We start from the raw sequence: 23,363 nt of genomic DNA on the forward strand, positions 1-23,363 counted from the left end.
GGTATACCTGTGTCAGAGAGGTCTTGCGGCCTTTGTACTAGTAGAGGATTTACAAAGTACTTTTTTCACTGCAAGTGTGAAACATTATACTCTTAAAGACAAAGTCCTTGAGGCCGAGAAGTAGAACATATTTGTTTGTTAAGTGCTGGAATTGGGTCAGTTTCGAGCTAACTCGTAGTATTTATGGAGTATGTGCTCTATGTATATGCATGCCCTATCCATCAGTTAGTCAACACGAATTTATGAAGTGCTTACTATAAGCCAGGTTAAAAGCAGGGGATACAACGAAAGGGAAAGGGAAAAAACAGACTCTACCCTCAAGGAATGTGCATTCTGAGGGGGGAGACAACTTGTAAATTACTAAGTACATTCAAGTTATATACAGAGTGATGGAAGGTGCTTGAGAGTGGAAGGCATTAACCATGGGAATGAGTGGGGAAAGGCTTCTTATACAAGGTGGGATTTAAGCTGAGTCTTTAAGAAAGTCAGAAGAACTAAGAGGCAGAGGCTAGGGGATAGAGCATTTCAGGAATGGGGAAATGAGGGTGTGAGAAGCCAGTGCAAAGGTATGGGGATGGAGGATGGACTTTCATGTCTGAGGAGCCTAGGCCAGTAGAGCTGGATTGTAGAGTGCTTAGAGGGGACTAAAGTAAGGTATTACCTTACCTTCCATGTAATAAGGGAGAGGTAGTATGACAAGAGGATTTCTAGCTTAGGCTTCCTGTTGCCACTTGCTAAGATAAGGGAAAGACTGTGCCCCAGTCTATTTTGAGTTTCCAAGAAGTTCCTAGAAACTAGAAGGTCATACCACCTTCCAAATCAAGGTTGGGAGATAAGCCATAGCTCCAGTTTGGACCAGTTGGCAGATGTCCTTATCTTCCTCCTTCTGTTACTTGTTTCTAGATTTGCCTTATTTCCCCCTCCTGTTTTCTGTGAAATTCCATTTTTCTTTTCTGCTCATGTATTCGCAATCTATATAAGGTGCTGAAACCGATTATCTGGGCTTATTGACTCTTGTATACAATCAATTGAGCCTGCATTCTGAGCGAAATAAAACTATCTCACTATTTCTGCCTCGTTTATTTGGTGATTGACAGCAGCATCTAATCAATGGATGCTCAGATAATATTTATCTCTGTAGTATGGAGCCAAGTTATGAAGAACTTTAAATGACAAACAGAGGAGTTTATATTTGATCATAGAGATAATGGGAAGCCATTTGAGGTCATTGATCAGGGTGAGTGACATAGCCAGATCTATACTTTAAAGAAATCACCTTGACAGCTGAGTGGGGGATGGAGTGGGGTGGGAAGCAGATTTGAGGCAGGGAGACCAGTTGAAAGATTATTGCAATGGTCCAGGCTACAGGTGATGAGGGCTTGAACCAGAGTTGTGACAATTTGAATGAAAGAAGGGGATATATCCAAGATATGTTGTTTAGGTTAAAATGACGAGATTTGGCGGTGGATTGGATACATGTGTTGAGTAAGTGAGAGAGTGAGGATGACAAATTTCAGGCCTAGGTGACTGGGAAAATGGTGCTACCTTTGACGGTAATAGGGAAATTTGGAAAGGTAGAGGATTTTGGGCTAAAGATAATGAGTTCTGTTTTCAACATGCTGAATTTCAGGTACATTTGGGACATTCAGTTAGAGATATCAAAGTGGCAGGTAGAAATTTGGGACTTGCTCAGCAGAGAAATAAGGGCTGTATATATGTAGAACTGGGAATTATCTGTCTTGAGGGGAACTATGGGGAAATAAAAACAAAGTGAAAGCTATGGTCCCTTCTTTCAATTACTTTTTAAAAATACTCCCCTGATGGCTTAGGTTTGTTATAAGGCTGAAGGAAAATCTGGAATCTGTTTCTGATCCCTAATGGTTTGGTATGAGAAAGCACAAAAATGGATTTAGCTTTCTGTTATGACTTTGCATAAGTTTTTTAACCTCTCAGACTCCATTTTCTTATCTGTAAAATGAAAGGGATGGAATAGACGAATCTAAGGCCTCTTCCATCCCTGCCTATGCATCCTTATGATCTATGCTTATACTCCTCTCTGCCAAAGAGTCTGTGTTACCTTACCAGAATCTCTTTGTTGGAGTTATGAAGATGGAGCAAATGTTTTTTAATCAGAGGTCATAGATCTCTGACACCACTGAATGTACACCACTCCTTATAGTCTGTGAATCTATTATCTTGTGATGATGTTTTTCATTAGTACCAGTTAAATAGTTTTAAAATATATGTGTATGTATGTAGGTTGCAAGGGTGAATGATCCATAGAAAATCTATTCCAGGGGAATTTGGGTTATGTGTGTGTGTGTGTATCTCTATCGTTTGAACATGTTCATCAAAACTATTTATTTAGTTTTGTTTTGAAAGAAAACAACAAAATCATCTTTGATTCAGTTCCATGTTCTGTGAAAAAAAAACATTTTGAGGGTTAATTTTATTGGGATTTTAGAACATTAGTTATTCATTCTAGTCTGAGGTACATGATTTGGTTCAATTCAAGTCCCTCCTGACTTTTTTTTTACTTGCTATACATTTCTGTGACTGTCTCTTCTGCATACGTGCATGTAGCAGCCCAACTAGTATTCACCTGTCCTCAGTGAATATACTTGATCATGCACATAAAAGTATGTAATATCTATAAAATGTCTTTCCTTCATAAAATTCGGTGATTTTGGCATATATATGTATGTATTTGGATTTACATATAGTGTACTGAAAACAGCAGTGGACTTGGGTTTGAATCCTGTTTCTGATATTTACTTGTTATGTGACTTTTATCAAATCACTTCCCTTCTCTAAGGCTCAGTTATTGCCCCTTTGTCCCCCTTCAATGGCTTCCTATTGATGAATTGATATCCTTGTCTGACCTATCTCACACAGTTGTTTGGAGAAAGATACTAGCTGCTGTGATTGTACAGATTTATATGTGTGTCTGTAATCATGGTTAGCATTTAATGATTTTTTTCTTTTAGGATTCAGTCTCCTTTCTCTACCTGACTTTCACAAAGAAGATAAGGAAAGTGTTTGCAGGTGAACAGCCTCACCACAATAACTATGTCACCAATCCCATAGCGTCTTACTTTCTGTCGTTTCCCTATGTGAAGCTTGGATGGTAGGTTGTGCTTAGTTTCTCTGAAATTATTTTAGTGTCATTAACTCTTTATTTGGTTCTGAAATTTTTTTTTTAAATCACATCAGTTCTCAAAGTATATTTTCTTGTCCAGTTTATCCTGAACTAAATATGTTTATTTAATTAATCCCTGGCTCCATGTGGCCAAGTCACCTTTCATTTCATAGGGGCCATGTTCTTCAGAAGTCAAATATTATTCAAATTAGCTTAAGTACACTCTCTTGCTATGTTAAAACTTTTTGAAAAGTGAAGAATCCTTTAGTAAAGCAAGCCATTTGCACATAATTATCCCTCACTTTCTCGCTTCCTTTTTTTTTTTTTAAAGTGAATCTCCTAAATCATAGTTTACAATTTAAATTTGGGGCTCAAGTTTTGAATTCTTAATTCAGTTGAGCCTGCTTATGATGCTGTTTTCAGTGTCCATGGGATACCCTTTTAGGTGAGATTCACAGATTTATACTAAGATGTTCAGATAATTCACTAATTAATTCCCTTGTGTGAGGTTTAATGTACTGTAACCTTTATTATATTCTGCTCCATTATCTGCTTTTTATTTTTTAAAGTTTTATTGAGGTCTTTTGCTTTTATATCATATTTATTTTTTAATATACCTCTTTCCCCTCCTCTAGCTAGTGAGCCTTCCCTTGTAATAAATATTAAAAACCAAACCATTCAGAAAAACCAACACACCACAAGTGCCATATTACACCCATACTCCCTCACCCCTTCAGCAAATAGGGTGGAAAGTTGGGCAGTGCTTTCCAAAGAGTTTTTCATAAAACTATTCTACCAAAAAAGAATCTTAAAACAGAAGCTGTCACTTTATCAGTTTTGTTGTTCAGTCATTTCAGTTGTGTCTGACTCTTCCTGACCCAATTTGAGGTTTTCTTGGCAAAGACTAATGTCTTTGTAGTTTACCATTTCCTTCTCCAGCTCATTTTACAGATGAGGAAACTGAGGCAAAGAGCGTTAAGGGATTTTGCCAGGATCACACAGCTTGTTAGTGTCTGAAGCATGATTTAAACTTAGGAAAATGAGCCTTCCCGACTCTAGACCTGGCACTCTATCTAGGGGCCACCTAGCTGCCCTTTATCAGTGGCAAAAACTTGTCCCCAAACTGGACTGTCATTTGAACTAGACACAATCAAGGAATCTTAGATATGGAAGGGAACCTAAGAATCATTAAAGTCCTATCTCTATTTGAAATAGAAATCTTCTCTAAAATACCCCAAAAATGAATTAATCCTTATCTATGTATTTGCTATGATGGAACAGCCCATTCTATCTTCTGACAGTTTTTAATTATTAGCATGTTCTTCCTTATTTAGATCCAAAATCTACTTTCATGTAGACAGAAAATTTTTCCTTAACCCTAGTCCTAAAATAAATCTAATCCCTCTTTCATTTGGTAGCCCTTCATTTTTTTTTAAAACACATATTAAGTCATCTTTTCTCTGAGCTAAGCATCCTAATTCCTTAAACTAATCCTCAAAGGACATATTTTTTGAGTCTCTCAGCTTCCTAGGTACCCTCTTCTGCATGTATTAAAGTTTGTCTACTTTCTGCCTAAAATAAAGCTCCCACCACTGAGCACAGTGCTTCATATGTGGCCTGGCCAGAGTGGGGAAGAGTTGGACTGTCACCTCCTTTCTATGCAGCATAAATTCACATTTTGGTAACTGTCACATTGCTCTCATGTTGATCTTCCAGTCCTACAAAACTCCCCAATTTTTTTCATTGGAACTATTATCTTGTAATGTCTCTCCTACCTTATATTCTGTATGAGTTTTTTAAAAACTTAAGTACAGAACTATACATTTATTCTTAGTATACATCTTGCCTTAGCTACTTCCCAGTTATGTGACAGTGGGGAAGCCATCTAACCTGTCAGTCTCAGGTTCCCCTCACCTTTTATAAAATGAGGGGCAATACCTATTTCACAGATTGTTATGAGGAACAGATGAGATAACAATGTAAGGTTATTTACGATCTTAAAGCACACTATAAATGCTATTATTATTGTTATTATTTCTACCAGTCTGCCCCATTGAGATGTTTTTCGGGATCTTTTTATTTCTTTGAAGCACGACACTATTTTTAGAGGATTGATAATGAGCCTTCAAAACCCTTTGACTTCAGGCCATTAATTAATTCAATTATAACACAGTTAAGACAGGAATCAAAGTTTGTCTTCACTTTTCACTGCACATGTAAAATGAGCTGTCTTGTTCAAGGAAGATCATTCCAGATAAGAATTCCTGCATGTGTTGGTCGCCACAGAAAGATGCAGGCTTCAATCTGGGGAACACTTTCTTTGTATCAGGACTGAGATTCATGAGGATCTCAGCATCCATCCCAGTTGTATTGAGTGGTGTTTTGTTTTTTAACCAAATGAGGTTAGGTTTTTGCGTGATCTCTATCAACCCCAAGTTCGTGAGCCAGATACTATTCTATAGTAAATAGGGGGCTATCACTGAGAACTTGGAGGGCGTTTCTTTGTGAAGAGGTTGCTTGTTTGAAGCTCTTTGGTGTTTTGATTTCATCAATTCCCTGGAGGTTCAATGTGATATGTATTAGCTTAGCACAGTGCCTGGAACATAGTATGTGATTAGTAAATATTTATTGACTGACTGACTGATTGTATGTATGTGGGGAGAGGGGAGGTCTTCGAACTTAAAAACAATTTGAAAGGGGTGGCTAGGTGGCGCAGTGAATAGAGTACCAGCCCTGGAGTCAGGAGGACCTGAGTTCAAATCCAGCCTCAGACACTTAACTAGCTGTGTGGCTTTGGGCAAGGCACTTAACCTCAATTGCCCTCCAAAAACCAAAAAAAAAAAAATGAAATATGTATGTATAGATATTTTATAATTGTATTTCTTGCTTGGTTGCCTTTGTAATGCTATGTATTTAATTTTATGCTTTTAAAAATATTATTCAATGAAAAGGTCTGCTACCTTTGCCAGACTGCCAAAGGGATCCATCCATGACACAAAAAAGGTTAAGAATCCTTGCTCTAAAGCATCAGGACTTGGGTTAATAAATATTTTAAAGCTCTCCAAACTAGCCACCATGATAGTTGATACTAATTGCTTTAAGCAATATTCAATTTCCCTCTCATCCCCCCTCTCCTTCCCTTATCCCCTCACAAACATGGATCTGGAATCTCATTGTTGTAAGGAGCTCTTAGCACAGAAACTCCCTTCCTGACGCTGGATTATCTAGACAAATTATCTGTAATTTATAGTCTTCGAGATTTGTCTGGGGCAATGAAAAGTTGTAAGTTTCCCATGGTGTCATACAGCTAATATGTACCAAAGGTGGTAGATGAACCTAGGTCTTCCTGACTCGAAGGCCAGACCTTTAAACACTAGGCTTGGAAGAAATCTGCAAGAGGAAAGAAATGAGAAAGAAAGTGTTTTGCCCAAATAATTATTTCCTGTGGTATAACTGATAATATTTTCTGATATACAGGTCAATGATTTCAGCCGACCTCAACCAGGATGGCCATGAGGATCTGGTGGTGGGAGCACCAGGTTATAGCAGATTAGGCCATGCTCAGGTGGGACGAGTGTATCTTCTCTACAGCAATGATATAGGTTTGCCTCCTGTAGACTTGGATTTGGACAAAGAAGCACATCTAATTCTAGAGGGCTTTCAGGTGTGGTTCAAGTTCAATATTTTTTCTATAAAAACATGTTGCATGTGCTTTACTGGATAATAAATCATTGCCTAAGGCCTATGATCCTGTTAGTATATGATCCAAGTGTTGGCAAACTTCTCAGGATTCTATAAATGACTTAATTGCTTAAATAGAGCATGATGTATATATAATAAAAAAAATCACCCTGTGGTAGTACTGCAAAAGCAAAAAAAAAAAGTTTTTTTAAAAAATGTCTTCACTGAAAAACTAAAATGGAGACTAACTATGCCAGAAGCCCACCTCTAAACAGCTTGACTCTTCTTGTCAAGGCACTAGCAGCTAATAAGGCAGCTACAGCTTTTCCCCAGAGTAATGAAATTTAGAAGGTGCAGATAACATTTTATTCATCCAACAGGTAGAAACAATGGGCTGAATACCTAGTTAGCAAAACTATTGACTTAAAATGGGAAATGTAAGAGATGGTACGCTCCTCTCCTCTCCTTTCTTGTACAAGGCCATACTCTTATCAATGATTCTCAAAGTATTGTCCAGGATCACCTTGGGTCCCCAAGACCCTTTTAGGTAGTTGAAGAAAGTAAAAAACTACTTTTATAATAAAACCAAGATGTTTTGATTTATAATATAGTAAATATTGATAGACATAATCCACATAAACAGAATCTCTCTGGAGAAGGGTTCCAAATTAATTTTTAACAATATAAAGGAATCCTAAGACCAAAAAGTTTGAGAACCGTTGTTGGCTCTATTCTGTTCTCTTCTATTCTCTGTTTCTTTGTGAAGAGGTTGCTTGTTTGAAGCTCTTTGGTGTTTTGATTTCATCAATTCCCTGGAGGTTCAATGTGATATGTATTAGCTTAGCACAGTGCCTGGAACATAGTATGTGATTAGTAAATATTTATTGACTGACTGACTGATTGTATGTATGTGGGGAGAGGGGAGGTCTCTCTCTTTTCTGTTCTCTACTCAGGCAGCAGTCTCCCTAGTATTGGCTTCCAAATGTCCTGAGGTCCCTCAGACTTAACTGAATTCATCTTTAAAAGCTGAATTAAAAGGGCAACTTGTTTTCTGTGTATTCCTCTTGGTCTTTGCTGTAGGGCCCCAGACTTGATATTTAGGGTTCTGGTGCTTACAGGTACAATAGGAAAGGATGGGAGTATTTTATTTTCAGATAAATGTAGAGTATTAATCAACCTATACAAGGTCATTTAAGGCAAGCTCTTAGTTAATGACATTTATTGAGTTTTCTCTCTTGGACAACAATTATAAGTATGTTGTGATATGAAAAATTGTATTGAATCAGGTAAGTTCTTGCCTTGGTTCTGCCATTAACCCCTTAATAGTATCATGCAAACCACTTACCCTTTTTGCATTTCAGTATTCATCTGCAAAGTGGGAACAACACTAATGCTTGACCTATATCCTTCATGGAATTGTTATGAGAATGAAAAGAAATCATAGAGAGTGAAATTTGAAAAGTTAAATGACAAGACTCTACCATTGTGCAGGACAGAAAGGGAGGCTCGTTTTGCCAATTTCTGTGTTTTGGGTAGACCCACGAACACAGTGCTGTAAACAGCACATCATAATAGTTGGAAGAGATTGTAGAGTTCATCTAGTTTAACCTCCTAATTTTACAGATGAGAAAACTGAGGCCAGAGAAGAAATTAATTTGCCCAAATTCATACAATAAATGGCTGAGCTAGAATTCACTCCCAGGTTTTCCCACTGTAAGCCCAGTGCTTTTTTTAGCCCTTTTTATTACCCCCACAGAGCATGAAAAAAAGTTTCCAAATAATTCCACCCACTCCTGTTTGCTGTTCATCACTCACCTTCTCCAGACACCTCTCAATCTGTCCCAGTGTTTCACAAAATAGAATCATTCATAGTGTATGTTCTTGGGAAACGGCACTGATTGAGTAACTCTACAGACGCAGCACTTTGAAAGGAACAGTGGTTGTTGTTGTTAAAATTTTTATTAAGTGGTGTTCTTGAAGACCAGCATGATCTAGTGGAAAGAGTCCTGGTCTGGGTGCCAAGATCTTTCTGCTTTGCCATTAATTATCTCTGCACCCCTCTGAGTTTGTGTCCTCATCTGTAAAGTGAAGGCGTTCACAGGGTCATAGGTCTGGAAAGGACTTCAGAGGCCATCATTTACAGGTGAGCAAACTGAGACTCAGGGAGGTTATGGGTGGGATTTGAACCCAAGCCTTCTGACGCACAATGCTCTTTCAACTTACCATGATTCCTAGATGATCTCTAAGCTCCATTTTAACAAAAAATGATGATGAAGGTGATGATAATGTTGATGATGATGATGATTCCAGGATTAGAATTCATATACCTCTGAGGATGCTTAGTTAACTTTCAGAAGAGTCTGAAAAGGTACCTATTGATGATATAAGGCTGCAGGGCCATGTAGAAAAGTTACATAGGATGAGAAGATATTCTCATGATTGGGAGTTGGAGGGAGCATTGATCCATTGAAATATTGAGGACTGGCAGGGAAGCAAGTTTTTAGAGCTCTGAACATTAGTCACCACTCTTATCTGTCTTTGATTTGCTTTGTGTCTTCCAATGGTCCAGGAAAATCCTCTTATTTATTAGGTTCCACCTACAAAATGGTGGAAGAGTAAAAAATTCAAGGCTGTAGTGAAGGCTACCTAATAAGTAATAGACCTGCTTACAGAAGCAAGGGGGTTATACTGTAGACAATGTGTCATCCTATAGACAGTGAAGGCCAATATGGTGTATGGAAAGAAAGTCAGGCTTGGTACAGGAAATCCCAGGCTCAAATCCCAGTTAAGCCACTCGCTAACTGTGTGACCTTGGACTTCATTACTTTGGGACTCAGTTTTCTTATTTGTAAAATGAGGAGTTACTTTATATCAGGGCTTGGCACACTACCAACTGAGTGCCAAATCCAGCCCACAGCCGGTTTTTTTCTTTATGGTCTTTACATTTTAAAATATCATGAAACTTTATTTTAAATTGTAAATACCATTCTTAGCAGGGACTAGTAGGTGGTAGTTGAAGTTCCATGGGCTATGTAGTTTGCCAACTCCTGGAGTAGATTATATCAAGGATTGCTTCCATCTCTAAATTCTGTGCCTAGAATTTATTATTAAACTGTAGTAAACAGTTTTAAACTGCCTATGACCCTATGCCTTTGACCCAGCAATACCACTATTAGGTCTATTTACAAAGATGATTAGGAAAAAAGGAAAAGAACCAAATGTTCCAAAATATTTATAGCATTTCTCTTTGTGGTGGCCAAGAACTTGAAATTGAAGAGATGCCCATCAATTGGGGAATGAGTGAACAAGTTGTGTTATATGATTGTGATGGAATATTACTGTGCCATAAGAAATGGTAAGATCAGTGATCTTAGAAAAAACATGGAAAGACTTGCATGAAATAATGAAGAGTGAAATAATTAGAACCAAGAGAACACTGTATACAGTAACAGTAATATTGTTTTAAGAATGACTTTGAGCAAATAAGTTATTTTGACTTATAAATATTCAAATCAATTATAAATGCTATAAAGGACATATGAAGAAAGACTATCTGCATTCAGAAAAAGAACTGATAAATAGAAGTATGTAGAGAATAATTTTATATACATAAAAATATATATATGCCTATTTGTGTCTAATGGTAGCCATCTTCTAGGGAGGGAAGAAAAAAAGAAACTTACATGATAACTTTATTATATATTTAAAAGGAATAGCAAATTTTACATAATGGATTTGCAGGTTCATGTGCAATTATTTTTTTACTATACTGTTTATGGAAGTGCTTATTTTATTCCATGAATTTAAAAATTCTGTGTCTACATTGATCTCTGAAGTCCTTTCCAGCTTTAATCATCTTTCAATCTATGGCTTTAGGCTGAAAGTAAATGAAAGAGTATTGGTTCTGGAGTTTGGGTTCAAATCCTATCTTGGCCACTCACCTGTGTGACCTTGCACAAGTCCCTTTATTTCCCTCATCTGTAAGATGAAGGGGGTAGACTGGATGGCTTCTGTGGTCTGTTCTGGCTCTAAATCTTCTATCCTAATAGTGGGGAATAATGAATTACTTTAGTAATTCCTCCACCCAGCCCCCAAAACTCCCCCCTCAAAAACAAAACTATTCATAAACTACCTGATGTCTGATTGTTTTCCTAGCATAGAGTATGATCCTTTCTGAAACTGTGAGCTGCATTATGTTCTACAAACCCAAGAAGCACAAGGAAGGCCTTTATTTACTGCTACCCTGTTTCCAGGGATCCTGTGCCTTCATCATAGCAGGAGACATTCCAAAAATGTTACTTGGGAAACCAACATAAAGCACAAGGTCTTTCTTTTATTCTTTGAAAGAGTATGACTTAGTAAATGAGAAATCATATTTAATCCTTCAGCCCTCAGGTCGCTTTGGCTCTTCTGTGGCAGTGTTGGATTTCAACCAGGATGGGGTGCCTGACCTGGCAGTGGGAGCCCCCTCAGTGGGAGCCGAGAAACTCACTTATAATGTAAGGTTACTTTAACCCATAAGGCTTGTTTTCTTTCCTTTCTCCCCTCCCCCCCTTACCCTTTCTTCATTTCTGAAGGGAAGGAAAAGAATTAAAAAGCCGAGGGATCGTCACTTAGATTCTGAGATTTGTGATCTTCACAAAGTAATATGATGAGCATTCATTTAGTCTTTATCCTACAATGTTAAATATCACCAGGGATATAGAAGAAACATAATACATGGTCTCAGCTCTCCAGGCAATTGCAGTTTTGTTAGGAAACTAAGACAGAGAGGAGCAAGACAGATGCAGTTCGCTCCCAAGGCAGTTACAAGGTGCATAGGAGAGGCACCGGCTGAGTGGTAAAATCTAGTACGAGTTCTAGTGGGAGAGAGATCCTGGGGGCCATAATCATCAGGAGGAGTCTCATGGAGGTGCTGAGATCTGAGCTGAATCTGAGGGTTGAGAGGAGTTGCTTAGGCAACCGTCTCCCCATTGACTTTATTTTTTTTTTTATCATAAGGGAACTGATGTCCCTAATTTTGGGGAAATGATCAGAGCATTCTAAGTTTGTGAGAGAAGAAACCAGGCTGCTCTGAGAACTAGATATTTCTTGAAGTCATCAGTGATTGTTATCCAGCATCCTTCAGGGTTCCCGACCCTATGAAAGACACACACAAAATTATTAAATACACAAATCGCTTTCTTTTATATCATTTAATTGATCTATCAACATTTCTTAATCACCTACTATGTATCAGACATTATGTTAAGCCTATGAATACAAAGAAAGGCAAAAACAATTTTGACCCTCAAGGAGCTCACATTCCACTGGGGAGATAACATGTAAACAACTGGGTGTATACAGGATTCAGTTATCAAATGAGATGGCATGTGTAAAGCATTCTGCAAACTTTAAGCACTATATAAATGCTAGCTATTGTAATTTCTGAAGTCTACATGACACTGCTTCTGATCCATTTTTTTTTTTGGTCATTAATCTAGGGGGCAGTGTATATCTTTTTTGGTGCCAAAGAAGGAAAAATATCTTCTCAACCAAATGTCACCATTTTGTGCCAGGTATGTCCACCTACTTCTAATGTGTTTGCCATTTGCACCTGGTCTTTCATCAATGTCTCTTTGGGTTATGGAGGTGATCCTGGGTTAATTTTAGACTATACCAGTGAAGCAAGAGCTCAAGTACTCCTATTTACTATCTGGAAAGGTTTCAAATATGGTCCAGTTGGTGAACCATATGTTTCCTTTTCAAAGATTAGCTTAGTTAAATTTGGGGATCCTCAACACCAGCTTGGGTACAGAGTGATGGATTGTTTGGCAACAGCAATTTTCTGGGATCATTTGTTAAGGTGTAGAAGGGTTGAAATGTGTGTCCAGTGGAGGAGGCAGAGTAGTTGAAATCTATGTCCAGTGGAGGGAGATGGGTGACCCTGATGAAAGCCCAGACACTTGGCCTATTAAAGTATGTTTGGCCACTGTGATCAGACTTGTGGGGCTCCTTCTATTGCAAAGAATTCTTCTGTAGACTCTAAAAATCTCCATGGACGAGTGAAAAGCTGTTTTCTTTTCAGGACACGTACTGTAACCTTGGTTGGACGCTCTTGGCAGCAGATATGAATGAGGATGGTGCTCCTGACCTGGTGGTTGGGTCACCCTATGCACCCAGTGGAGGGAAGCAGAGGGGAATTGTGGCTGCATTCTATTCAGATCCCATCCAGAATGTCAAAGGTGATGCTTACCGGTGGGATCTGCTGTGTTAGATTGCATATTTTTGTTCATTCCTTTTATTCCTTCCTTGGTAAAGAAGTCATATCATTGCCTTAAGTTGGTGATATAGGAAACTCAGAATATAAAGGAGACAATGTACCCAAAGGTTCAAAGTGATGTTAGCTTCTAGTTATAACTGAATTATAACATACTCTCTTCCTGTGCACTTAAATGAAGAGGGAATTCAGCATTAGCTTCCTAACAAAGACTTGTAGTAGGCCAGGAAATGAAATACCATGTAATGTCTAGAAAAGCAGTTATTTTTACAAATTGTTCTTTAGTTCTGGCAACATGACCACAAATTTTATTCCTTATTCAAATCATAAGTGCCATAGTTGTACCCAGGGCTCTGCTACAAATGGGCTTCTTTGACAGGGAGACCCTCTGAGACCTGCCAGACTTCAGAACCTCCAAATTTACAGGTCATCCCAGCCTCCTAGTGAAGGTGACTGCACTTGTTTTCTAGATCAACTGAATGTTGAGGAGGCTAATTGGATGGTAAAGGGGGAAGATGACTATGCCTGGTTTGGATATTCAATTCACAGCCTCAGCCTAAAGAACAGAACTCTGTTATTGGTTGGGAGTCCAACCTGGAAGAATATGAGTGGGTAAGTTCTGATCGTGAATTCTAGGACTGAGCTCTGGTATCAGGTGATTAAACTTACTGTTGCTTCTTAGCCCTCTAGATAGGGAATTTCTGCAAGTAAACTCAGCACTTTTAAAAAAAGGAGTGGGGATTCTGGGATCTTGTAGAATATATATCTGATAGACTATTAAAAATAGAAACCATTTTAGGGGGTATAGTTTGAGGGGTTTTCTACCTGGGAGCAAAAGGGATGGTTTGGTGCAGTATAAAGGGTTCTGAACCTTGTATAGTCAGTCATAGGACCCAAGTTCACACCTCAACTGTGCCAGTTACACCCATGTGACTTTACAGCCCTACTGTCCCCAGGCTAGTGAGGATTATGAGGGCTGAGGTGTGTGTATGCATGTGTGTGTGTGTGTGTGTGTGTGTGTGTGTGTATAGCCTTCTCTTCCTCTCATGTTCAGTTCAGAAATAATCTTAACTGAACTCACTGGTGAATCTGCTACCACATTGATGCCTCTGGCTAGAGATGGTTGGGTTGCTGAGAATTGTATGATTTGTTACAGGCTAGGTAATATGTTCTACATCCGTGATGAGAAACAGAGCATTGGAAAGGTCTACGGCTATTACCCACCATGTAGACAAAGTTGGTTTGCAATTACTGGAGACAAGGTAGGAGATTCCTTCCAAGGAGAACTGCCGTGATATGCTCTGTCAATGCAGAGGCATTTAATACTGAGAGTATTACATTTTTTCAGGCGATGGAAAAACTGGGCACCTCGTTATCAAGTGGTGTTGTGGAAGTCAATGGAGCCCCAAGACAAGTGCTGCTGGTTGGCGCCCCAACTCGTGGTATGTCAGACATCACTTAATGCTATTTCCTATTAGTCACATGGCCCTTAGGACCAACAGAACTAAAATTTTTAAAACTCAGCATTCAGGAGGGACAGTGTCAGCTTTTAGAGTGCAAGACCTGGTTAGTAAATTCTGAGCACTGGTGCTTGCTTCTCAGGGAAATTATTTCATTCTCTTTTAGAAAGAAGATTAATCCACAAGAGTTAAGGGTTCTGCCACTTTCCACTATCTAACTTTAGGCAAATAATTTAATTTCCCTGGGCCAAATGTTCTTCATCTGTAAAAGGAGGTTAGACTAGATTAATCCACAAGAGTCATAAGTAGCTTTTTTCTGATCATTATAGTTAGAACATAGAATTATACCATTAAAAAAAACTTAGTGAATATGGGTCCTGGTACTTACATTGCCACATATTGGCTCTGCTGGAGTTCTCTCCTTTTCAGAGTCAAAAGCAGTGATTCCTAATCTTTTTTTTTTTTTAATTTTCAACACCTTGTTTATTAGTTTATTTTGCAACTTCACCTCTTCCCTCAAACATACCTTAAAATACTATGTGTGCAGTTTAATAAATTCATATAGTCAGGGGTAGGGAACCTGGGGCCTCAAGGCCCCATGTGGCCTTCTAGGTCCTTGGGTGCGGCCTTTCAACAGAATCCAAGTTTTACAGAACAAATCCTTTTATTAAATGGATTTGTTCTGTGAAGTTTGGATTCAGTCAAAGGGCTGCACTTGAGGACTTAGAGGGCCACAGGTTCCCCATCCCTGGATAGTTTCATTAAGTTTATTTTAAAAATTAAAGCGAATTTGAGTTCATTTTGTTTTTAGAAATTTGAGCCATCCATAATTTCCCTGGGTGCTACAATGATAATAATAGTCCAGTTCTCCATAGTACTATTGGGTTTACAAAGTATTTTCCTTGTGGTAGTCTTGTGAAGTGAGTAGTTTACTATTTTACAGATGAAAAGACCAAGTCTCAGAGAATCCATGATCATATTGCTAGTAAATGTCAGTGCAGAAATCTGAGTCCATGCATGTCACCTGATCCTGAATTTAGTGCTATTTAAGTATGAAAATTTCTGTCCTAGGCTTAAATTGCTGGAAAGAACACTGGAGGGGAGGGGAGGGGAGGGGAGGGGAGGGGAAGGGACGATGAGCATGGAAGGATGGGGAGGGGGGCTGAACTAGTTGATCACTAAAGTCTTCTAGTGTGAGGATCCTATGATTGTATAAATTTATCTAATAATAAATGCATTGAGTATTAATGATGTAAATAAGGAAAAAAAGAAAGAACACTGGATTTGGAGTCAAAATGCCTGTGTTTGAATCCTGGCTCTGCCACTTTCTACTGCAAACCTTAGGCAAATCATTTGATTTCCCTGGGCTTCCTGCTCTTCATCTGTAAAATGAGAAGTTGGGCTAGATGACTTCTAAGGCCTCTTCCAGCTTGAAATCTTGGGATCCCAAAGTCACTATTCCCTCCAAGATTCAGGTTTTTAGCCCAATGCAAATGAAGCTTTTGTGGGTAAAGAGGATGCCCCGTACTTCAAAAATGTAGCTATCTTGTGAGGATGTTGGAGTTACAAATTGATATGGTTTACTGCTTTGATGATAAAAAATTCCACTTACGTAGGATTATTCTGAAATTATTAAAATCACATTTATAGAAATGCTAAACTCTGACTCTAAGAAATGTGCCTAGGTATGTAGAGTAATTATAGTTGTATCTAACTCTTAGTGACCCTGTTTAGGATTTTCTTGGCAATGATACTGGAGTGATTTGCCATTTCCTTCTCCAATTCATTTTTCCAAGTGAGGAAACTGAGGCAAATAAGGTTAAATGACTTGCCCAGGATCATACAGCTAATAACTATCTAAGGCCAGATTTGAATTCAAAAAGATGAGTCTTGCTGACTCCAGGCCCGGCACTCTTTCCAATGTGCCACCTATCAACTCCTTGTGTATAGTAAAGTCATATTTATTTGGTGACATTAGGGAATGAGATGTTCTAAATGAGTGAATTTTTCAGATAACTGAAGTAAGACTTTTAAAAAATGCTAAGTGGCCCCAGGTTGCTGTGCTTTTCTTGTTAGTGGGTTTTTGTTTTTTTTTTGCTGCTTTTGTGGGTCTTGTTTCAAGCAACCCCCAGGAAGTTTCTAATTATCAGTGTGCTATAAGCTGAGGCAGAATTGAAGGCTGCCCAAGAAAAATCATATAATGAAGTTTGACCAGTAAGTTACATTATTTCAACATAGTACTAAGTCACTAGCTCTGGCATAAGGAAGGGCTTGAAGGCAATTCCAATCTTTACGTAAGAAATCAGGAAAACAGCATGCCTAACCCTAGTTTTGCAATATCCTAGGATATTGCTATAGTACTAATTTTAATGGTAGCACAAAAATGTTAAAGCAAAATGAATTTGAATTCATCTGCATTTAAATGACAACTTCTTTTTTCTTGTTACTCAAAGGTCTTCTTTGTGCATTCTTGGACTTTTGCCATTTTGGATCATTGAGGTGGCAAAAAGTTTGACTGTCAAATGATTGGGGGCAGACATTCTGTCGTCTCAAGTTTCTCCCCACTACAATCTATCCTCCATTTAACTACTAAAGTGATTGCAGATCTGATCATATTACTGCCCTCTCCCTCTTCCCCCATGTATCTTGTAGTAAAAGTTAATTTAAGGGGCGGCCAGGTGGCTCAGCGAGTAAGAGCACTGGCTCCAGTGTCAGGATGACCTGGATCAAATCCGGGCTCAGATACTCAGCACCACACCCAGAAATAATAACTGGCCGTGTAACCTTGAGCAAGTTACTTAACCCCAATTGCTTAAAAAAAAAAAGTTAATTTAGAATTTTCTATAAACTTGAATTTTCTAACAGTAGGTTGGCTGCCTCATAAAAAGCAGTGAATCCCCTGTCACTTGAGGTGTTCAAGAAGCATCTATATGGGATATTATAGAAAGGATTTTTGCATTGGGTGGCTAATTTAGACTAGATCATCAACTAAGATCCCTCCCAAATTTAAAATTCTCTGCTTAGGTTAGTTTCATAATATGTGACATCCTAAATCTAACCTCCGATACATTGTAAGTTGTTCCATTTTTGTTGCTTTGTATTGTTTCAGATGACAAGTCTAAAATGGTCTTCTTATCCATGACCCTGCACCAGGGAGGCAGTACTCGGATATACGACTTGACAGCTGAGACAGGACCCTCGTTGCTTGGCACCTTCAGTGGGGACAGGCGCTTCTCCCGCTTTGGAGGGATGGTACACTTACGGGACCTGGACAATGACGGATTGGGTAAGAAGGTGACACGAGCTTCAGCCAAGGAGTCAGATTCCTTACTCAATGGAGCAGTTCTCCAGTAGAGACTCCTCCTTCCTCCCCCCCCCTCCCATTGTACCACCTGATCTCGGACAGCTTAATGAGAATCGGCATCATCTAGTTCAACCCTGTCAGAGAAGGGGACTCAGGCCCAGAGATGGTATGATTTGCCCAAGGTGACCCCGGTAGTTAATTGGCAGCTCAGTAATGCTAAGGGCTTTTTGATGATAATTCTGAGCCTAATGAGACCCAAACCGAATTGTGTAACAAGGGTGACTTGTCTTCCTTGTGGCTATGTTCAGAATCTCCACCCTATTAACTGATGATGAATAATGAAATGTGAAAAGAACATCTGTCTTGGGCTAAGATTGGAGTAGATGATTTCAAGGCAGGATAAGAAGTGTGTTGGATAAGGAATTTCTGATTACTGTGAGGATACAAAACAGAACATGATTATCCTTCCCCCTAACCCTTCACTCTCCTTCCCTATTACTGTAGAGGGCAACACCATCTTCCCAAGCCCTCACTATATCTCACCACCACCATCCCCATATCTAATGTGTTGCCAGGGTCTTTCAATGTCACCTTTGCGACATTCTCAAATTCTCCTGTGTCTCCTCTGAAACTGCCACCAATATAATGCAGGCCCTCATCACTCCATGTCTGTATTACAGTAGCCTATTGGTGGGTGGGCTTGTCTCAAGTCTCTCCCCACTCCAATCTGTCCTTCTTTTAGCCACTAAAGTGATTACAGGTCTGATCATATTATTGCCCTCCTTAATAAAATTCATTGTCTTCTTAGTGCCCCCAGCATCAAATATGGAATGTTCTGTTTGACATTCAAAGCCCTTCATAGCGTGGCCTCTTCCTACCTTTCCAGTTCTCTTACCCTTTACTCCCTGCCAAGTACTATTCCATCTAGCGACACTGGCCTCCTGGCTGTTCCAAGAACAAAACAGTTCATTTCTCTACTCTGGGTATTTTTTCTGGCTGTCTTTTGCGTCTGGAACACTCTCCTTCCTCCACTGACCTCCCTGGCTTCCTTTAAGTCTCAACTAAAATCCCATCTTCTACCTCTCTCCAACCTCTCTTAATTCTACAACCTTCCCTCTGTTAATTATTTCCTGTTTATATAATGTATAGCTTGATTTTTATATTTTTGTTTGCATGTTGTTTTCTCTGTTACACTGTGAGCTGCTTGAATGTAGAGGCTGTCTTTTGCCTCTTTTTGTGTCCCTAGCACTTAACATTGTACCTGGCATGTCGTAGGCTCTTAATAAATGTTTATCAATTCATTGAGGCCTCTTTGCCTTGTGCTTACTGCTTATAGATGAGATCATCATATCAGCCCCTCTGAGGACAGGGGACTTCACAGGTGGGCTGCTTGGTGGGGAGGATGGCCGTGTTTACATCTACAATGGCAAGAATGTTTCACTTGGTGATGCCACAAGCAAATGCAAATCATGGATCTCTCCATGTCCTGAAGAAAAGGTAAGTCATATAAGTGCCCTCCACAAAATCCTACCACTCGGATGAAGGGCAGCTAGCTACTGAGTCCCTGTTCATATAGTTCATATATAGGTCTTGATGTTGTAACACTTCAAGAAGAACTAAATGAATGCCTTCCTGGTGCTGGATGACTGCAGGGCTATTTATCTCTCAGGTACTTTACTACCTGAAGGAGCATGTAACAAATACACGTATATGGCAGTGTGTGCAGCATATTGGCCTGGGAAGGAAATCATAAAATGTCTTAGCATTTCATTCACAACTCTGACAGGATCCCGTGGTCAGTGGCAAGGGAGTGACCACTTTGAAGGTCAAATCCATAAAGATCTTTTACCTCCTACTTTTAGCATCAGAGATTTAAAGCTGGCAGGGACCTTATAGTCCAGTTCCCTCCTTTTACAGATGAGAAGGCTGAGGCTCAGAAAGTTGAAGTGATTTGCCTGTCACATAGGTAGTAAGTGGAGAGGCAGAATTTGAACCCAAGTCTTCAGACATTATTATTATTATTGTTTTTGCTTTTATGAAGGGGAGAAGGCAGGGTGATTGGGGTTAAGTGACTTGCCCAAGGTTACATGGCTAGTAAGTGTTAAGTGTCTGAGGCTGGATTTGAACTCAGGTCCTCCTGACTCCAGGGCTAGTGCTTTATTCACTGTACCATCTAGCCACACCAGTCCTCAGACTTTAAATCCACCAATCTTCTCATGAATCCAGTCTATTCCCTGCTTTAGGATGAGTTCCTTTGTCTCCCATTTTCTGGGCCTTTGTACTCTGGCCATCACACAAAATTTGTTCTTTTGAATCTATGTGTATCATAATGACTGTAATATTGTGTGTGTCTCTCTCTTTCTCCCACCCCCTTCTTTTCTTTCAGGCCCAGCATGTACTGATTTCTCTTGAAGTGAGTATCTCTTGAAGCATTTTTGAGAAAGAAATGGACTATCATTTTTCTTCTTCTTGAATTTGTTGTAACATGACAAGTTTTTAAAAGGACCATTAACAGATGAAATATATTTTGTAGGAAAGTTCAAGATTTGGGAGCTCTGTGGTCACAGTGAAGTCAAAGACAAAGGTAGGGACAACAAATACACACACACACATACACACATGTATGTATGTATGAATCTTCTTTTTTTTTTCTTTAAAACTAATTCTTAATATTTGGGAAGAGTATCTTTCAGCCTACCAGTTAATTGGTCAACAAGTATTTATTAAGCACCTTGTAGGGCCAATGCAGTATTTACAGTACCCACGATCACGATAAAGACCGTGACTATAAATATTCCTACATTGCATTCAATTGCAAAATATAACAAACTCTCCATATAGAGGACAGAAGCAAAGCATTTATTTAGACACCAGAAAACCAAATCCCAAAACCAGTAAGCCGATTCCATCATAGCAGTAAAGAAGTTAACTAGCCATAGCAACACAGAAAGCCACAGCATCCTTTAGCCTTCCCACAAACCAATATTGGACCAATATTTACTCATGAGCCTGACTCCTTGCCTGAGAATCCTCTCCCCCAATTGTCTAGTCTAGCTCTGACTCCCAGCTTCCTGTGGGCTCTGCTTCCCTTCAGCAAACTCCCTCCATCACAGGCTCCATGTGATTACATTCAGCCTATCAGGGGGAAGAATTTACTTTCAAAGCAGAGAAGGTCTTCACATTCCCCAGGCCTATTAAGGGGCAGGGAAGATCTTCAAATTCCCATTCTCATTACATACCTACTGTGTGCCAGGCACTATGCTAGGTTCTAGTGATATAAATACAAAGAATTAACCTCTACTTGCAATGATCTTACATTCCAGTATAAACCTATGACATCAATCATTCACATAAGCAAATATTTATTATGTGCATGTCTCTGTATATCTTGACAGGGCTTATTTTTGGCAATTGATAGGATCATAGATCAAAACCTGAAAGGCACCTTATGGGTCTTATAGTGCAACACCTTTCATCACACAGAAGGGGAAACTGAGGCTCAGGGAGTCAAATGATTTACCCAAGTTCACACAGGTAGAGTCAGTGGCAAGATTTGAACTCACATTCTCTGACTCCAGAGCCAGCATTCTCTTCTATCTCATGTTTGCTGTCCCAAATTCCTTGGAACCAACTACAAAGTGTGTTGGCAGCCCTATTTTAGGGCCACAGGGCTTAGACAAATCAGGGGCCATTCTCGTACCCAAATTTTTCTGCCTAAGAATGCTCAACTTCATATTCTAACATTTTTGGTATAGTAGGTGCATCAATGAGATCATCCAGGGCCAGTGAATTCCTGTGGTTGGCCGGGTTCCAAACTCAAGGTGAAGTTAGGTTGCCCTCTACTGGCTACCTTATATTTCAAGTGTTTCTTTAGTCTGTGAACATGATACGTGAAAATCTGAGCCAAGGGATTTAGCGTTGGGAAAGACTGTGGAGGTGGTTTAGTTCAAATCCCTCATTTACAGGTGAGGAAACTAGGTAGTCAAATGATTTGTCCAAGATCATGTTGGTAGGAAGTAACAAAGCTGAGTGCTCTTTCTACTTCACCACAGATTCATACAAAATGTTGAATTAAAATGATTAATTGCACAAAAGGATTCTGTAATTGACCAAAATTTTTACCTTAGGAACTCTTAAAATAGCCAGTTCCTCTCATGTATTTAAAATTTGGTTTAATTTTACAAAACTCTGACAGTCATAGGTGTTTTCAGGAACATGTTTATTGTATAAAGTGAATGATGTTTATAAAGAAATTCCCTTAGTATTTTTATTATTTGAGAAGAGTGAGTTTTAGACAATTAACACAAGTCTTTACTTCAAGACCAGAGCCTTTCCCACTATATAAGCAATTAGGTGGCAGGATGGGCAAGAATGTTGAACTTGGAGTCAGGAGACCTAAATTCAAATTTGGGCTCAGACACTTCCTAAGATGTATGAACTGGGTGAATTTGCCTGCCTCAGTTTCCTCTTCTATAAAATAGGGATAATAATAACACCTACCTCCTAGGGCTGTCATGAGGGTAAAATGAGATGGTATTTGTAAAGTGCTTTACAAACCTTAAAGCACTATATAAATGCCAGGTACTACTACTACTGCCACTGCCACCATCAGCGTGACCATCACTACTACTACTGCTACTGTAACATTCACTTTTTAAAATAGAGGCCCTACTATGTGCACAGGACTGTCCTAAGGAGGTCTTTTTCAACTTTGAAGTTCTATGATTCTGTCCTAAAGGTGATACTAAAGGTGTGTGCGTGTGTATGTGGCACACTCTCTTAGAGGAATTTAGTAGCTTAACAAGATCAGAACAACGTATGATGTAGTGGAAAGGACTCTGGACTTTGAGTCCGAAGACCTCTGTTTGGTTCCTCTCTGACCTTGGAAAAATCACACTGCCTCTCTGTGCCTCAGTTTTCCTATCTATAAAATGAGAGGTTGTGACTAGATAATCTTGACGATCCCTTCTCGCTCTAGCATTCTTTTAACTAATATAACTATGGAGCACAGGGCTTAGAGTCAGGAAGACTCATCCTCATGAGTTCCATTATGGCCACAGGCACTTAGTAGCTTCATGACCCAGGGCAAATAAGCTGGAGAAGGAAATGGCAAACCACTCCAGTATTTTTGCTAATAAAACCCCAAATGGGGTGAGGAAGAGTCAGATGCGATGAAATGACAAACCAACAATAACAATAAAAATGTTTAGGAATGAGATAGGACTGGGTGCCAAAATAATGGACTTGGGACATCCAGTGAAGGAGCCAGAGCAATTGGAGGTGTTTGAATGAGATGGACTTGGAGTTTGACCCTGAAGGATCATAAAGATTTGAAAGAAGAGTGGGAAACAGATAGGCAAAGGGTAATTCAGGCAAAGGAACTTATGGGAATGGGAATTTAAATTAATTGGGTACTGTTGGATGACAAGACCAGGGTTGAATGAGGAGGTCTTTATGCCGATGTCCTTGCAGAACACTCACGCTGATGCGTCTGCCCCTTCTATGGCCTCTGTACAGAGG

General features: G+C 39.3%; 1 protein-coding gene across 1 annotated transcript in view; it reads left to right on the top strand.

Moving 5' to 3' along the window:
* Positions 1 to 23,363, top strand: part of GPLD1 (glycosylphosphatidylinositol specific phospholipase D1) — a 48,092-nt gene that overhangs the window by 20,911 nt on the left and 3,818 nt on the right. Inside the window, exons 13-24 of the mRNA XM_069094951.1 lie at positions 2,988 to 3,127; positions 6,617 to 6,803; positions 11,209 to 11,319; positions 12,304 to 12,378; positions 12,888 to 13,044; positions 13,550 to 13,691; positions 14,236 to 14,341; positions 14,428 to 14,521; positions 17,649 to 17,825; positions 19,180 to 19,340; positions 20,230 to 20,256; positions 20,377 to 20,427. Coding sequence (XP_068951052.1) covers positions 2,988 to 3,127; positions 6,617 to 6,803; positions 11,209 to 11,319; positions 12,304 to 12,378; positions 12,888 to 13,044; positions 13,550 to 13,691; positions 14,236 to 14,341; positions 14,428 to 14,521; positions 17,649 to 17,825; positions 19,180 to 19,340; positions 20,230 to 20,256; positions 20,377 to 20,427 — 1,428 coding nt within the window. The remainder of the gene's footprint in view (positions 1 to 2,987; positions 3,128 to 6,616; positions 6,804 to 11,208; positions 11,320 to 12,303; positions 12,379 to 12,887; positions 13,045 to 13,549; positions 13,692 to 14,235; positions 14,342 to 14,427; positions 14,522 to 17,648; positions 17,826 to 19,179; positions 19,341 to 20,229; positions 20,257 to 20,376; positions 20,428 to 23,363) is intronic.

This window comes from Petaurus breviceps, unplaced genomic scaffold, assembly GCF_028583685.1.
Source record: "Petaurus breviceps papuanus isolate PSGF00001 unplaced genomic scaffold, PetGlider_PUasm1.0 224, whole genome shotgun sequence".
Classification (NCBI taxonomy): Eukaryota; Metazoa; Chordata; class Mammalia; order Diprotodontia; family Petauridae; genus Petaurus; species Petaurus breviceps.